The sequence below is a fragment of the Dendropsophus ebraccatus genome, chromosome 14 (genome assembly GCF_027789765.1).
Source record: "Dendropsophus ebraccatus isolate aDenEbr1 chromosome 14, aDenEbr1.pat, whole genome shotgun sequence".
Classification (NCBI taxonomy): domain Eukaryota; kingdom Metazoa; phylum Chordata; class Amphibia; order Anura; family Hylidae; genus Dendropsophus; species Dendropsophus ebraccatus.
In genome coordinates, this window is record NC_091467.1 from 69,852,027 (window position 1) to 69,870,754 (window position 18,728).

Below are 18,728 nucleotides of genomic sequence, written 5' to 3' on the forward strand. Positions count from 1 at the left end.
CTTTTCCTCATTTTCCTCCTAAGGGTAATGTAGTTGGTTCAGCACCGAAAAGCCAAACAAATTACTGAAACAGAAGGGTCATACAAATACCCGCAGCAATATCTGATACCATAATTAGTAACTTCAACCAACATAAAAAACAAAGCCCAAGCCAAGTATGCCAGATCCCGTGCCTTTTTCCACAAACATTTCCCATCATTTGTACACCTAAACAATTATGGGAGAATCCTGCATCTGGCCCGGCATACCGTGAAGTCAATGTGTATCGTTCTACCTCTAATACTACTCCCAACATTATCTATGTAACAAGAAGAGTTATGGCATTCTCTGGGCTTCACATAGAAACAAAGTAGGAACCATTCCCAACATCTCCTGCCATTGGGGCCTAAGTCTTGAATCCATTTGTCTCTTACTGTCAACGGTGCCGCAGATAGTTTATTCTGTAATAATGCAGTATATGCAGTGGAAATGGCTCCCTGCAATACACCTCCATCTCCAACGGCAGTCAAAAGGCAATGAGAGGAAAGGACCAAGGGAGTCAGAGTGTTTCGTCTCTGTAATGCGGGGAAACTTATCATATTCCAGAGCTAGAAGACTGGCGGCCTCCATATCTGCTATGCATCGCCTTCGTATTAGGCTTCACTGTGCACTGATACTGATATACCCCAGTGTAACCAGTGCCGCACCACACTCCATACCCCAGTGTAACCAGTGCCACACCACACTCCATACCCCAGTGTAATCAATGCCAAGCCACACTCAATACCCATGTAACCAGCGCCAAGCCCCACTCCATACCCCAGTGTAAATCTACACTCCATACCCCAGTGTAACCAGTGCCAAGCCACAATACATACCCCAGTGTAACCAGTGCCAAGCCACACTCCATACCCCAGTGTAACCAGTAAACCACACTCCATACCCCAGTGTGACCAGTAAGCCACACTCCACAACGTAGTGTAGCCTGCAGCAGTCTAGACAGCTCCAGTCTACATTCAGCACCCCAGTATGGCCAGCACCCATGTAGACTCCACACCCCAGTCTAGCTACTGCCAGATGAAATACGCACAGTAGGGTGGGGGGGGGTCGTACCAGGCAGGGTTAAAATGTTTTGAGGAATATATATATTTCATCCCATGTAGTCAGTGTGCGTTTCCTCCCGCTCTCACCCCTAACCCCCACCAAATACACAGTATGGTCTGGGCAGATCCAACCTGTGCTTCTTATTCCTAAAAGATGAGCTGAACGTCTCCAGGTACTGTCACCGATGGAGGGAAATAATGACATTACATGGCACCCACTGACTTCAATGGTCAGTCCTGATGGACGGAGCTGGGCAGGGCACCTCTCTATTAGAGCCATAGCTGCAGATAGAAGATGTCACAGCAAATATTTATTTGGAAATAATCAGTATGCAATCCCGATGGAGATGAATCCATGGACAGATTGTACAGCGTGAGCTATGACGCATCGATGGCGGCTTCTGTTCATTCAGCTGGAGCCATGGACAAATGGAAGACAACGCTCCGGATGAAGTCGTCTATTCCTATCAGTATAAAGGTGCCAGCAGCGGGATGACATGGCGGCGGAGGCATTCGCGGCCTCTCTGCAAATCTCATAGAGTAAGGAGGAAGCATATCAATATACAGTATACGGCTGCCATCCTGCATTAGTCGTAGGGTATTTAACTGGGGCTGTATCTATTCTCAGGCCACTTACAGCTGGCAAAGACCTCGCTGTAATATAAAAAAAAAAATCATCCCAGTGAAATGGATGAGAGGATCGCATTACAGATTGGACGCGGTACAAGTGTCTGTATGAGAGGAAGCCGAGCGATGGTGCAGCCTGAGCTGCTTACCTATTGTATAATACACAACACCCATGTTATCTGCTGCTGGCTCATACAAAGGGGGGGGGGGGGGGTTTACAGCCAGCAGACTGGTATACAGCCAGCAGACTGGTATACAACAAGAATACTGGTATACAGCAAGAATACTGGTATACGGCCATCAGACTGGTATATAGCAAGAATACTGGTATATGGCCATCAGACTGGTATATAGCAAGAATACTGGTATACGGCCATCAGACTGGTATATAGCAAGCAGACTGGTATACAGCCAGAAAAATGGTATACAGCAAGAAAACTGGTATACAGCCAGCAGGCTGGTATAAAGCAAGAAGACTGGTATACAGCCAGCAGACTGGTATACAGCAGGAATACTGGTATACAGCGGACAGCGGACATGGAGCTGGGGAGGTGGGAGCATGTTGCTACATTCCGATTGACCCCGGAGTTCTCATTTAAAGTGTACCCACCACTTTAACAAACTTTTGACATGTTGCACAGATATAACCAATGGAAAGAGTCCAACAGCACAAAAATAGAATCCACAATGCGGACGCACGCCAGATGGCCGACAATCCCAGGTGAAGGCCTAGTAACATGAAAGGTGAAGGAATCCAGCAGCCCCCAGGATAGTATAAAAGTTCAAGTGATTTATTCAAGCACATGTGAGCTACGCTTTGACTACGCAAGGTCCTTTGCTTGATAAAGAAGACCCTTGCAGAGTGGAAATAGCTCACATGTGTTAAGAGATTTAAAGAAGTTGTTCACCCAAAAAAAAAAAAATACATATATATATATTTATTTTTTTTCAGAACAACTGGTGCCAGATATTTGTTATTTACTTCTATTAAAAAAATCTCCACTCTTCCAGTACTTATCAGCTGCTGTATGTCCTGCATGAAGTGGTGTATTCTCTCCAGTCTGACACATTTCTCTCTGCTGCCACCTCTGTCCATGTCAGGAACTGTCCAGAGCAGCAGCAAATCCCTATAGAAAACCTCTCTTGCTCTGGACAGTTCCTGACATGGACAGAGGTAGCAGCAGAGAGCACTGTGTCAGACTGGAGAGAATACACCACTTCCTGCAGGACATACAGCAGCTGATAAGTGCTGGAAGATTAGATTTTTTGATAGAAGTATATACAAAGTTATATAACTTTCTGCCACCAGTTGATTTGAAAGAAATGTTTGGGGTGAACTCCACCTTTAATAATTCCTCTGAAGCTTTACACTATCCTGGGTGCTGCTGGATATTTTCATCTTTGTAGTCGTACAGATACGTTAAAAGTTTTGATCAATCCGGGTGGTAGTGTTCAGATCCTGACCAATCTCCAGGATTCATGCATGTGGCTGAGCGTTCCGGGCCCTGTGACGCAGACTGTCCCATGGACTTACATCGGGACTCTCTTGGTCACAGTCACATGGCCAATTTATTTAAAGTGACAGTGCCCATTTAGGGGTATTTGGAGAGAGGCTGAGGCGATGCCCATGGTCTTCCCTCCAGGCCGCATGGACTCGCACCCTCTCAGCTGACCTGATTCCTCTAGATCTTTACTATCTGAGAGACTCCTGTTATGTGATGGCACTGCGTCACCAGTCACAAGTAAACTTGGATACACTGTGAATGTCTCCTGACTCGCACCGTTTTACAAAGCTAAAATTAGCGGCCAAAGTGCCAAGCTGCAAACTCACAGTCTGTTCACCGCTTGTGGAGGTCACATTCAGGCCTCACTGATATTCCACCATAATGGTGAGCAGTAGCTTGTGGTTACCGTGTTAGATCTATGCTGGTCCTGCCGGACCTCCTGTTTACTTGCTGATAGTTATACTGATAGTATACGGACCCCCGCTCATGTGTAATACTGGCAGTATCAGGTTGGACCCCCGCTCATGTGTAATACTGGCAGTATCAGGTTGGACCCCTGTGGTCATTTCCTTTGATGGAGTTTTGTGGGACTTTCACGGTCTTAGCCCATATTGCTTCCTGGCCTACAGTACAATGTCTGCAGTAATGCCACCGTCCTATATAGCGGCAGCAGCATTACCCACCATGTTCAAATGACAAGTCAGCACAACAGACACAACATGAGATGGGATTGTGGAATAGAGAGCAATATATATATATATATATATATATATATATATACACACACACTTCTGTGTACCTGGACTATAAGAAACATGACGTTACCTGGGCCCAGACAGTGCAAGGACGCGTAGGTCATGATGGTCTCCGTCACATTGGTGGCCGGGGTGAATCCCACAGTGAAGACCTGGCTAATGTCCAAGTCATTAAGAATATTGTTTGGTGTTGCTTCATAATGTTTGTTCGGCATCACCAAGACCAGCAGCAGCCATATCAGCGACCAGATCACCGGGTAGAAGATTTCCTGCAATTATAAAGACAGAGGAGTCACAGATCACCAGTATGTACACAGTGACCCCACCAGCAGAATAGTGAGTGCAGCTCTGGAATATAATACAGGATGTAACACAGGATCAGTACAGGATCAGTAATGCCATGAAGTATATGAACTTTTTAAAGTGTCACTGTCGTGTCCCCCCCCCCTTTCAAAAAGCCTTTCCCCAGGACTCCCCCCTCCCTCCTTTCTCTCATTCACTGCTCATTATCAGGAAATCTTGACTCTTTTACATCAGTTGAGCCCGGTGTAACCTATGGAGAGGGGGGAGATTAGTCACCAGCAGAGAACAAAGGATTACACAGCGGGACCTGTGTGAAAGCTGGTATTCAGAGGTCAGGCAGGTCAGTGCTGACTTCAGAAGAGATAGCCCGTTAATGCAGCTGTAAATTAACTCTTTGTTGTCTTGTTTTGGTGCCTTATCTCCCTCCACGCCTCCTCTTTCCATAAGAGAACCATGAAGACAGGAGGGAGAGCCTCAAACTGCTTTTTTATGATAAAAATGCATTTTTCGGCTGATAAACCCAAGTACAAAGTTTCTTAAAATCGCCTGTACTATTGATTTCTGCAAAAAAAATGTAAACGACAGTGACACTTTAAGTTATCACATCAAAATCTTAAGCCGTAAAACTGTGTTCAAAAGTTGACATTTCTATCTCTTCAAGTAAAACTATGTGAGAGCAAATAACCGGCAATAACACTGACACGCTTCTACCTGGAGAAGTGCCAGGGCCTAATGCCTCGCCTGCAACGTCCCCAAGGCCCCGCTCACACAACAAGCCTCTCCGTGTGAGACAATCACTCTGCCAGTACTTAGAGGTTGTCACTTGTATAATATACTGATATAAGGTGGAAGACACTCTTAAAGCAACAGGCAAATAAGTGCTAAGCAAATCATCATGGCTTGTGGAGGATCTGGGCAGGGTGAGGATGGGTCGCGTAAGGACACAGAGACTGTAAGAACTAATTCATCCTAATGGGGCTGGTGATATTTGCATGACCATGTTTTATTATAATAATATATATATATATATATATATATATATATATATATATATATATATATATATATATATATATATACACACACACACACACACAGGTAGCTACCACAGGACTAGGTGTTCTCTATATTAAAGGGGCACTCCGGTGAAAATCTTTTTCTTTTAAATCAACTGGTGTCTGAAGGTTATACAGATTTGTAATTTACTTCTATTTAAAAATCTCCAGTCTTCCAATACTTATCAGCTACTGTATGTGGTGTATTCTCTCCAGCCTGACACAGTGCTCTCTGCTGGCACCTCTGTCCATGTCAGGAACTGTCCAGAGCAGCAGCAAATCCCCATAGAAAACCTCTCCTGCTCTGGAAAGTTCCTGATATGGACAGAGGTGGCAGCAGAGGGCACTGTGTCAGACCGAAGAGAATACAGCACTTCCTGCAGGACATACAGCAGTTGATAAGTACTGGAAGACTGAAGATTTTTAAATAGAAGTAAATCACAAATCTATATAATTTTCTGAAACCAGTTGATTTGAAAGAAATATTTTCGCGGCCACATATTTCAGGCTCATCATGCACCGTATTGGGCGTCGTGCCCTTCTGCCATATTGGCTGCGTCTATACAGAAAGCTTCAACCTGCCTGCAGCTTGTGTAACCTGAACTAGTGTTTGGCTTATAACTCAGTTACTATAAGGGGGACAACTGATACCGGGCTCAGAGGAGGTGGGGACTGTGTACAGCTAAAAATGTCAGACGAGCAAATGGATAATCCAGCTGGAGAGCCGCACTGGAGTGCAGCTGCATGGGGAGGGGGCGCTCTCTGAATGGTAACCTCTTTGGGGCAAAATGAGTTCAGCAATTCAATGATGGCTTCTCCATCGCTGTACACATGAAGCTAGCTTAGGTCAGGTGACTGAGGTGAGATGAGAAACTCGTCTACATCATGCATTATTATTATTATTATTGATTCCAGAGGCCAAACACATTGCATGAATGTCAGACTGGTACAAGAGGAGAGCACCCTGCCCGTGAGGGTTTACAGTCTATGAGATACGGGGAGAGAGACAGGAGGTAAAGTGCTGCCGGTCATAGCATGATGCAGAGTTATTATAGGTTGTGGCCTAGTATAAAGAGATGGGTTTTCAGGTTACTTTTGAAGGACTTGATGGTGGTCTGAAATGTGTCGGTGTACCAAGTTCCAGAGTATGGGGGAGGCTCGGGCAAAGTCTTGGAGGTGGTTGTGTGAGGTTCGAACAAGGGGGGAGCACAAACAGAGGTCATTGGAGGATCAGAGGCTGTGTGAGGGACGGTAGCGGGACACGTTGGGGAATGGGAGCCAGAGATGGGAATGGCAGAGGGGAGAGGCAAAGCGAAGCGAAAGGTGGATCAGCCGGGCAGAGGAGTTAAAGGGGACCTGTCACCCCGGCTGCCGGGGTGAAGCCCGCCCGACCCCCCGGTGGAGCCCCTTACACTTACTCCTTCCTCAAAGTCCCGGTCCTGGACCCCGTCCCACCACCGAGAAATCCTCATAAGAAGCCGTGCACGCGCTCACCATAGATGAGTCCGATGCCCATAGAGAATGACTGGAGCAGTCAATCTCTATGGGCGTCGGACTCATCTATGGTGAGCGCGCGCACGGTTTTCAACAGGGACTTCTCAGCGGCGGGACGGGGTCCAGAACCGGGACTTTGAGGAAGGAGTAAGTATAAGGGGCTCCACCGGGGAGTTGGGCGGGCTTCACCCCGGCAGCCGGGGTGACAGGTCCCCTTTAAAGCGAATGTACCATCAGGTCCCTCACTATGGCCTTTTTACATAAACAGACCAGCACGGGGATGCCAGTGCCACGGCCTTTTTTCTGAACCGTGGCCCAGGCCTGGCATGAAGCACTTGAGGCTGGCCCGCCAGTCCCCAGTGTAACGTAAGCCCTCTCCTCTGTGACGCGGCTCCATTTATTCTAATGGAGCCACGTCCCAGAGAGGAGGGCAGATCGTGCCGTTGCCTGGGAATAGACCAGCGCCACGCGCAGGAATCAGGCTGCAGTTCAAGCAAAACGGACAACGGCACCGGCATCCCCGCGCCAGCGCCAGTCTACTCATGTAAAAATCTTAAAGCGATGTACCTAGTGGTACCTTCACTTTAAGGATAGGGTGTTAGATGGAAGGCCAAAGAGGAGGATGTTACAGTAGTCCATGTGGGAGATGATGAGGGCATGGACCAGCAGTTTTGTGGAGTCAAGGGTGAGAGAAGAGCGGATTCGGGAAATGTTAAGTGAAGGTGGCAGGAGGTGGCAGGGTAAAGCCAGGAGCATTGTGATTATTATTGCCAATCACATCTTCCACTCTATAGGGGAAGATTTATCAAACATGGAGTAAAGTGAAACTGTCTCAGTCGCCCCCGGCAACCAATCAGATTCCACCTTTCATTTTCCAAAGAGTCTGTGAGGAATGAGAGGTGGAATCTGATTGGTTGCCAGGAGCAACTGAGCCAGTGTCACTTTACACCATGTTTGATAAATCTCCCCCATAGACTCCGCTAGATTTCCCCTCCATCTGCTCCATCTATGTTCATGGTGACGTCAGGAGAGACGGCTGTAGACCAAACACTGCTCCTGGCTGCGTCTATCTGAACGGCTTGTAAGAAACCTGACGTTCTTTTTCCCCTTCGTCCTATTATTACCCAGCATTTTCCATCCCCGATGGCTGCCTGCCCACATTCCCCTGCGTTTCCCAGAGAACGTGAAACAAATGGAGGGAGCTGCGGAGAAAACCTCTGTCCGTACCTGCAGCGTGTCCTTCTTTGTCCTACACTTTACCAGGTAATTCTTGTACAGGAGCGTTCTCGTCTGCGCCCACACGCCAACGTCTTTCATATCCGAGGACATCTTATATGAACCTGCGGACATAAAAGGAAGACTGGTGAGGGCATACATTCACAGGTCCGACCTCAGGGACTAGTCTCCAGGTCGTTCTTCCTCTTTTATTTTATTATTCATCATTAAAGGGGTACTCCGACAAATTTTGTTTTCAAATTGACTGGTGTCAGTTATATATAAGTTATATAGATCTGTGATCTACTTATATGTAAAAAATCTCCAGTCTTCCAGTACTTATCAGCTGCTCTATGCTCTACAGGAAGTGGTGTCTTCTCTCCAGTCTGACACAGTGCTCTCTGCTGCCACCTCTGTCCATGTCAGGAACTGTCCAGAGCAGGAGAGGTTTTCTATGGGGATTTGCTACAGCTCTGGACAGTTCCTAACATGGACAGAGGTGGCAGTAGAGAGCACTGTGTCAGACTGGAGAGAATACACCACTTCCTGCAGGACATACAGCAGCTGATAAGTACTGGAAGACTGGAGATTTTGTGTTATTATACCATACACATCCCTACACGCCTCTATAACCTCATACATATCCCTACATGTTCTCTATAGCTGCCAGGTCTCCCTCCCACTGGAGACACTCGCTTCATGGAAATTTTTCCTAGTATATTCCACAGAGATAAAACCTGGAGAGACGGATCTAGCTGGTTATGTCAGGGTGACATTCATAGTTATTCCAGGTGAGAACTCTTTCTGTCGCTCTCATACATTCCCTTCTTACTGTAACCGTCTCCTCTTCTCCAGACCTTCTCCAGTCTATCCTGAACGCAGCAGACAGGCTCATCCATCTGTCCCACCAATCTACTGTGCCCTCCCCTGTGCCACTCATTACATTAATGCCCTCCCCTGTGCCACTCATTACACTAATGCCCTCCCCTGTGCCACTCATTACATGGATGCCCTCCCCTGTGCCACTCATTACATGGATGCCCTCCCCTGTGCCACTCATTACATTAATGCCCTCCTCTGTGCCACTCATTACATTAATGCCCTCCCCTGTGCCACTCGTTACATTAATGCCCTCCCCTGTGCCACTCATTACATTAATGCCCTCCCCTGTGCCACTCATTACATGGATGCCCTCCCCTGTGCCACTCATTACATGGATGCCCTCCCCTGTGCCACTCATTACATTAATGTCCTTCCCTGTGCCACTCATTACATGGATGCCCTCCCCTGTGCCACTCATTACATGGATGCCCTCCCCTGTGCCACTCATTACATTAATGTCCTTCCCTGTGCCACTCATTACATGGATGCCCCCCCTGTGCCACTCATTACATAGATGCCCTCCCCTGTGCCACTCATTACATAGATGCCCCCCGTGTAGCACTCATTACATAGATGCCCCCCCCTGTACCACTCATTACATTGATGCCCTCCCCTGTGCCACTCATTACATTAATGCCCTCCCCTGTGCCACTCATTACATGGATGCCCCCCTGTGCCACTCATTACATAGATGCCCCCCTGTGCCACTCATTACATAGATGCCCCCCCTGTGCCACGCATTACACAGATGCCCCCCTGTGCCACTAATTACATTGATGCCCTCCCCGTGCCACTCATTACATTAATGCCCTCCCCGTGCCACTCATTACAATAATGCCCTCCCCTGTGCCACTAATTACATTAATGCCCTCCCCTGTGCCAATCATTACATGGATGCCCTCCCCTGTGCCACTCATTACATGGATGCCCCCCCTGTGCCAATCATTACATTAATGCCCTACCATGTGCCAATCATTACATTGATGCCCTCCCATGTGCCAATCATTACATTGATGCCCTCCCCTGTGCCACTCATTACATGGATGCCCCCCGTGCCACTCATTACATGGATGCCCTCCCTGTGCCACTCATTACATGGATGCCCCCTTTGTGCCAATAATTACATGGATGCCCTCCCCTGTGCCACTCATTACATAGGCTCTTGTGCTCAGGGTCCTCATAGACTGTCAGCTCTTGTGCTCAGGGTCCTCACTCTCCTCATAGACTGTCAGCTCTTGTGCTCAGGGTCCTCACTCTCCTCATAGACTGTCAGCTCTTGTGCTCAGGGTCCTCTCTATCCTCATAGACTGTCAGCTCTTGTGCTCAGGGTCCTCTCTATCCTCATAGACTGTCAGCTCTTGTGCTCAGGGTCCTCTCTATCCTCATAGACTGTCAGCTCTTGTGCTCAGGGTCCTCACTCTCCTTTTAGACTGTCAGCTCTTGTTCTCAGGGTCCTCATAGACTGTCAGCTCTTGTGCTCAGGGTCCTCACTCTCCTTATAGACTGTCAGCTCTTGTGCTCAGGGTCCTCATAGACTGTCAGCTCTTGTGCTCAGGGTCCTCATAGACTGTCAGCTCTTGTGCTCAGGGTCCTCATAGACTGTCAGCTCTTGTGCTCAGGGTCCTCACTCTCCTCATAGACTGTCAGCTCTTGTGCTCAGGGTCCTCATAGACTGTCAGCTCTTGTGCTCAGGGTCCTCACTCTCCTCATAGACTGTCAGCTCTTGTGCTCAGGGTCCTCACTCTCCTCATAGACTGTCAGCTCTTGTGCTCAGGGTCCTCACTCTCCTTTTAGACTGTCAGCTCTTGTGCTCAGGGTCCTCATAGACTGTCAGCTCTTGTGCTCAGGGTCCTCACTCTCCTTATAGACTGTCAGCTCTTGTGCTCAGGGTCCTCACTCTCCTTATAGACTGTCAGCTCTTGTGCTCAGGGTCCTCACTCTCCTTATAGACTGTCAGCTCTTGTGCTCAGGGTCCTCATAGACTGTCAGCTCTTGTGCTCAGGGTCCTCATAGACTGTCAGCTCTTGTGCTCAGGGTCCTCACTCTCCTTATAGACTGTCAGCTCTTGTGCTCAGGGTCCTCATAGACTGTCAGCTCTTGTGCTCAGGGTCCTCACTAGGCACCGTCTGCTTCCCTCCGTACATCTTCCCTCTCCATTGTAAAGTGCTGCTGAATACACTGGCGCTCCATAAATTATGAATAGGATTTGGGACGTCTTCGCTCTGCGCACACATAAATAACAGCTGCGGATGTTTCTTCGGGTACATTCGGGGGGTTTCGTTTTGTCCAAACGTGGTTCTTCTGGCAGCGTTCTTTCCTGGCAGGGAGAGCGCTGTTTATCTGGCTATGGCGGTGTTTACACACAGCTCCTTCATTTCCTACTGCATTTAGACAGAAAACAAGAATACAGAGCGCCTGTCACTGCCAAGCGTCTCACCGCATGAAGAGGGCGAGCCGTACGCTTCCTATACATTTGTATATAGTAAACTTGCAAAAATTTATTTGTTTTCCTGTAATGATGGGGAAGGTGCCCGCTATGTGCGGCCCCCCTTACCTGAGTGCGTGTGATAAATAGATGCCGCACTCCGCCTATCGCTGACAACCAGCTGCATGAGACTGAGGAGACGCCGGAGGCCAATGCTGGATTCCTGCAGCAGCGCTCAGTGAGATTGTCAGCGTCTTCAGAAGCCGATATATAGATGATGACAGGATCTGACAGGAGTTAGCGGCACTCAGCCACGGCCTTACGCTTACGTGATGACAGGCGAGAATATCCGGCCTTCTGTTACTCTCTAAGACTGGGTCAAAACCAGGACGACGGAAAAAAGGTGCAAATCTTTCTAATGTTCTTTGTCGGTTTTTGGTGTAATATGATTGGTGATCCCAGCCGACAGCCGCATTATTTCCGCAGTCAGTAATATCACAGAACCCGCGGGTACGAATGCAGAGACCAGCTAAGCTGCCATTCACACAGTCCAGGCTATCATAAGCCTCACCTCCATTACCTGCGTTATGTCTTGGTGTCTCTGTTTCTAGAGACAGACTGAGCCTAACAACAAGCAGAGAACTGTAAATTCAGTGGAAACGACACCCCCCCAAACAGTTAAGTGTCCAGTTAAAGGGATTGTTTTTTTTTCTTTTAAATCAACTGCTGCTAGAAAGTGCCAGAGATTTGTAATTTATTTCTATTAAAATATCTCCAGTCTTCCAGTACTTATCAGCTGCTGTATGTTCTGCAGGAAGTGCTGTATTCCTCTCAGTCTGGAGATCAGGAGAGGTTTTCTATGAGGATTTGCTGCTGCTCTGGACAGTTCCTGATATGGACATAGGTGGCAGCAGAGAGCACTGTGTCAGAATGGAGAGAACACACCACTTCCTGCAGGACATACAGCAGCTGATAAGTACTGGAAGACTGGAGATTTGTTAATAGAAGTAAATTACACATTTCTGGTATTTTCTGGCACCAGTTGATTTTAAAGTAAAATATTTTTGGCAAATAACCCCTTTAAGGCTATGTTCACACAACGTCAAGGAACGGCCGGTCTCTGCCCGGATCATCCCGGACGGTACCTAAGTACCGTCCGGATGATCTTTCGCAGAGCTCTAATGCGGGCGCATCAGCCCGCGGCCGCATCAGAACCTTCCATAGCACACAGTGAAGCCAGCGGCCGGAGCTGCTCGCTTCACTGTGTGAACTGACAGGGTTTCCTACGGCCGCAATTCATTGAATTGCGGCCACAGAAAACTAACATGTCAGTTATTTGTGGCCCCGTGCAGGATCCTGGCCGGAGCGTATACAATGTGTATACGCTCCAGCCGGGATCCCATAGAATAGGCATTGTTCACCTGTACAAAGTACGGCCATTGTTGCCCATGGCAACAACGGCCATACTTTTACATAGTGTGAACATAGCCTAAAGCTGGTTTTATAAAAGAGTATTACAGTAACATTTCTGCACTCATACTTTAGCCCCCAGGACCGGGCCAAGCCAAAGGAATAAGGAGCCAACATGGAAGCTTTACCAAGATCTATCATAGGGATCTATAAAGCTTTTAGCTCAGACCATTAGTGCTAAACCTGCAGCCGTGTGGAACTGACCTAAACTTTACATAATGGGTGAAATGTATCACTGACTAATGTATCACCAATTAATGTATCACCGACTAATGTATCACCGACTAATGTATCACTGTATCACCGACTAATGTATCACTGTATCACCGACTAATGTATCACCGACTAATGTGTCACCAACTAATGTGTCACTGTATCACCGACTAATGTATCACTGTATCACCGACTAATGTATCACTGTATCACCGACTAATGTATCACTGATTAATGTATCACTATATCACCAACTAATGTATCACCGACTAATGTATCACCAACTAATGTGTTACAGACTAATGTATCAATGTATCACCGACTAATGTATCACCGACTAATGTCAGCTTTCTAAAAAAAAAAAAAAAAAAACCCAAACAAAACATTTTGTAAAAAGAAGATGGAGGATCGAAAAAAGGGGAGTTGTCGTGTCTGTATACAGCTGTCTGATGCCACCCCTAGGGGCAGGATCTGTATACAGCTGTCTGATGCCACCCCTAGGGGGCTGATCTGTATACAGCTGTCTGATGCCACCTCTAGGGGCAGAATCTGTATACAGGTGTCTGATGCCACCTTTAGGGGTCTGATCTGTATACAGCTGTCTGATGCCACCTCTAGGGGGCTGATCTGTATACAGCTGTCTGAGGCCACCCCTAGGGGCAGGATCTGTATACAGCTGTCTGAGGCCACCCCTAGGGGCAGGATCTGTATACAGCTGTCTGATGCCACCCCTAGGGGCTGATCTGTATACAGCTGTCTGATGCCACCTCTAGGGGCAGGATCTGTATACAGGTGTCTGATGCCACCTTTAGGGGTCTGATCTGTATACAGCTGTCTGATGCCACCTCTAGGGGGCTGATCTGTATACAGCTGTCTGAGGCCACCCCTAGGGACAGGATCTGTATACAGCTGTCTGAGGCCACCCCTAGGGGCAGGATCTGTATACAGCTGTCTGATGCCACCCCTAGGGGCAGGATCTGTATACGGCTGTCTGATGCCACCTCTAGGGGCAGGATCTGTATACAGCTGTCTGATGCCATCTCTAGGGGCAGGATCTAGATGCTGCTATATAAATGTGCTATGTATATACTGTATACTTTGCCATAGTACAATAGATAGTATGGAAACCCCTCGTCCGTGCACCATCTGACTCCAGCGATGCCGGCAGAGCCGTCACTTTATTTCCTGCTCAGCAAACCTGTCCCATGTCCAGTGAGAGCATTAATAAGATGTGTACATGGTGGAGTAAGTGATGTGCTCCTCATATAGAGATGCTGTACAGCATGACCCTCCTTACAATCCATAGAACTATCTCTTATTACTGGCTGAGGGGTTTACAGGCCCTGAGATATAATCCTGCTGCAAACCCAACCTATCCTCCAATATGGCTCATCCAGTACTACATTATTCTCCTCTGCGGGCCCTGACGCTATAACACATTGTATAATATGAGATTATTCTCCATTACTCCCAGTCACGGCTGTACAGTATGTAGTGTAGTAGTCTGTACATTGGTGGATGGCAAAGAACTATCTGATATTTTTCTCAGGAAAAAAGGACTAGGTTTTTAGACTAGATTTTCAGATAAACACGATATACCCCTACACTGTAGCCACAATCTATACAGTAGTTAACCACCATACTGGATATCCCACTGTTGTTAGGCTCCTAAACTGTAAGTTCCTCTGTAGTTGTTCCACCCATACTGTATACCTCCCCTCTCTGCATGTAAAGCCCATACTGTATACCACCCTCTGTAGTTGTTACCCCCATACTGTATACCTTCCTTCCCTCTCTGTAGTTGTTCCCCCTATACTGTATACCTCCCCCTCTGTAGTTGTCCCCCCCCATACTGTATACCTCCCTCCTCTGTAGTTGTTCCTCCATACTGTATACCTCCCTCCTCTGTAGTTGTTCCTCCATACTGTATACCTCCCTTCCCCCTCTGTAGTTGTTCCCCCCATACTGTATACCTCACTTCCCCCTCTGTAGTTTTTCCCCCCATACTGTATACCTCCCCTCTCTGCATGTAAAGCCCATACTGTATACCACCCTCTGTAGTTGTTACCCCCATACTGTATACCTTCCTTCCCTCTCTGTAGTTGTTCCCCCTATACTGTATACCTCCCCCTCTGTAGTTGTCCCCCCCCATACTGTATACCTCCCTCCTCTGTAGTTGTTCCTCCATACTGTATACCTCCCTCCTCTGTAGTTGTTCCTCCATACTGTATACCTCCCTTCCCCCTCTGTAGTTGTTCCCCCCATACTGTATACCTCACTTCCCCCTCTGTAGTTTTTCCCCCCATACTGTATACCTCCCCTCTCTGCAGATGTGGCCATACTGTATACCACCCTCTGTAGTTGTTACCCCTATACTGTATACCTCCCTTCCCCCTCTGTAGTTGTTCCCCCCATACTGTATACCTCCCTCTGTAGTTGTTCCCCCCATACTGTATACCTCCCCCCTCTGTAGTTGTCCCTCCATACTGTATACCTCCCCTCTCTTCAGATGTGGCCATACTGTATACCTCCCTCTGTAGCTGGCCCCCCATACTGTATTAGAACAGGAAAAGATTGTCAGCTCACCCACTCAGCTTTGCTTCACCTGAAGTGTGGATCTCCGTGATGTGGAAGCTCGCGGGTACTAGTATTGGAGACCGCAGCCCAAATCATCCATGATAAGAAAAAATGTGTTCGTCCGCAGCTTCATAAAATTCAATGGCTTTATTCAACGTCACAAAACATAAATAACAAGTGGTTTAAAAACACGCCGACGCGTTGCAGGGTGAGAACCCCTTAATCATGGCAATCATAGTAAGGTTACAACTGATTTAAATACGGACAGGATGTGACGTTAGACTGGAATGGAACGCCCATTAAAGGCAGGATACACCTGAGCGTCCGTCTCAGGTAAGTCACATGACTGATTAACAACATAAATAAAGTATAAGGAAAAAACTCATTAAACAACCATAAACATAAAAATATGAACAAACAAACTAATTCAGTAAATATAATATAAGTCAGTTCTATAGTTTAACCCTTTCGGGAACCTAGTGTTGAGGTTAAGGATCCATAGCGCCTCCCTTTTCCTAACCATGCGTGTCCAGTCACCCCCACGTTTGGGTCTATTGACCCTTTCAATCGCGGAAACTTTTAGGCTACTCGTATCCCCTGCATGACACTCAACAAAATGTCTAGCAAGGCCCGAGAGTGAGCGGGTGTTGAGGGATGAGATAGGGATGAGATACTTGCAGTATGTGGGGTCCAGTATCAGGAAACTCAAAACCCGTATTGGAGAACACTTATCGGATATTAAAATGTTTATCTCATCCCTCAACACCCGCTCACTCTCGGGCCTTGCTAGACATTTTGTTGAGTGTCATGCAGGGGATACGAGTAGCCTAAAAGTTTCCGCGATTGAAAGGGTCAATAGACCCAAACGTGGGGGTGACTGGACACGCATGGTTAGGAAAAGGGAGGCGCTATGGATCCTTAACCTCAACACTAGGTTCCCGAAAGGGTTAAACTATAGAACTGACTTATATTATATTTACTGAATTAGTTTGTTTGTTCATATTTTTATGTTTATGGTTGTTTAATGAGTTTTTTCCTTATACTTTATTTATGTTGTTAATCAGTCATGTGACTTACCTGAGACGGACGCTCAGGTGTATCCTGCCTTTAATGGGCGTTCCATTCCAGTCTAACGTCACATCCTGTCCGTATTTAAATCAGTTGTAACCTTACTATGATTGCCATGATTAAGGGGTTCTCACCCTGCAACGCGTCGGCGTGTTTTTAAACCACTTGTTATTTATGTTTTGTGACATTGAATAAAGCCATTGAATTTTATGAAGCTGCGGACGAACACATTTTTCCCCCCATACTGTATACCTCCCTTTCCCCTCTGTAAATGTTCCCCCCATACTGTATACCTCCCTCCTCTGTAGTTGGCCCCCCATACTGTATACCCCTCTCCCCCCTCTGTAGCTGGCCCCCCATACTGCATACCCCTCTCCCTTCTCTGTAGCTGGCCCCCATACTGTATACCTCCCTCCTCTGTAGCTGGCCTCCTGTGCCTCTTCTTACCCCTCCTACCTCCCCTGCAGCTTGTGTTGAGCAGGTGGGGGCGGAGCATAACAAGTCTGGCCCTGATTGGCTGATGCTCAACCACCCAGTGTCAGGGATCTAGTCAGCTGACTGTAACAAATATTTTAAAGGGGTTATCTAGCGCTACAAAAAACATGGCCACTTTCTTCCAGAGACAGCAGCGCTCTTGTCTCCAGGTCAGGTGTGGTTTGCCATTAAGCTCCATTCAGATCAGTGGAACTGAGTTACAGAACCAGCAACCAAACTAGAGAAAAGAGCGGTGCTGTCTCTGGAAGAAAGTGGCCATGTTTTTGTAGCGCTAGATAACCCTTTTAAGCCTACTCCAAACATCCTAGGTCTTATTTTTGGACAAACACTGTATATGGATTTTCCTTTTTAAAAATATAAAACTATGTATGTTACCACAAGAGCGGTGTGAACGCGGCCTTACTCTGCCAAAAATAAACCTTTCAACCTCTTCTAAAAATTGTTACATGTGGTGTCGGCCTTCCATAGAACTCATTATTCTTTCCTTGACGCCTCGCGCTACTTTCTCCACCTGTTCTATAGTAATATTTCTTTGGTGTTGCCAATTGTACAAAAATTGTGTTTATTTTAAAGGGGGAGTTCTAAAAAATTTCTTTCAAATCCACTGGAGCCAGAAAGTGTCAGAGATTTGTAATTTACTTGTATTAAAAAATCTCCAGTCTTCCAGTACTTATCAGCTGCTTTATGTCCTGCAGGAAGTGGTGTATTCTCCAGTCTGACACAGTGCTCTCTGCTGCCACCTCTGTCCACGCAAAACAAGAGTCCGTGGAGCCTCGGTTGCGAGTCTCAAAACACGGGATAGCCAGATATCTCTAGTCTGTTGCCATGGGGTGCCTCCATGATAGGGAGAACACCACACCACCCTGATAAATAGCCCCTTAAGTCCCACTTGGTTGCGAGTATTGGAACATAAATAGGGAAACAACAGGGTGGCCCCTTTATGTCAATGTCTAACTCAAGGTGCAAGTATTGCGATCATGACAAGGGCTTGCCAAGGCAGGCATCCATCTACAGACAGCCGTTTTGGGGTATTTGCCCCTCGTCAGTGTGGAGCAGGATTCTGGCTAGTTGGGGCAATAGCAAATCAACCAACAAAACACAGCAATCACTGAACTCAAGGAGAACAGTGAAAAAATTCCAATGAAGTACTCAATCAAGAGTCTCCACTGATGCCCCCAAAAATTTGCACCTCTGTCCATGTCAGGAACTGTCCAGAGTAGTAGCAAATCCCCATAGAAAACCTCTCCTGTTCTGGACAGTTCCTGACATGGACAGAGGTGGCAGCAGAGAGCACTGTGTCAGACTGAAGAGAATACACCATTTCCTGCAGGACGTACAGCAGCTGATAAGTACTGGAAGACTGGAGATTTTTTTAATAGAAGTAAATTGCAAATCTCTGGCACTTTTTGTCTCCAGTTGTTGAAAGACAATTTTTTTTGGTAAACTACCCCCTAGGCCATGTCCCCCCATGTTTGCAACCAAAACCAGAAGAGGATTGAAAACACAGAAAGACATTGGGGGAGATTTATCAAACATGGTGTAAAGTGAAACTGGCTCAGTCG

At 47.0% G+C, this 18,728-nt stretch overlaps 1 protein-coding gene across 3 annotated transcripts in view; it reads right to left on the reverse strand.

The window, feature by feature from the left end:
• ABCA5 (ATP binding cassette subfamily A member 5) overlaps positions 1-18,728 on the reverse strand; it is a 109,015-nt gene that overhangs the window by 64,899 nt on the left and 25,388 nt on the right. For all 3 annotated transcript variants that reach the window (XR_011359748.1, XM_069952645.1, XM_069952644.1), the window contains exons 2-3: positions 8,049-8,161; positions 4,040-4,238 (exon numbers count right to left, since the gene is read on the reverse strand). Coding sequence is in view for 2 of the 3 variants with exons in the window: in XM_069952645.1 (XP_069808746.1) it covers positions 4,040-4,238; positions 8,049-8,150 (301 nt within the window). In the remaining variant the exon portion in view is untranslated. The remainder of the gene's footprint in view (positions 1-4,039; positions 4,239-8,048; positions 8,162-18,728) is intronic.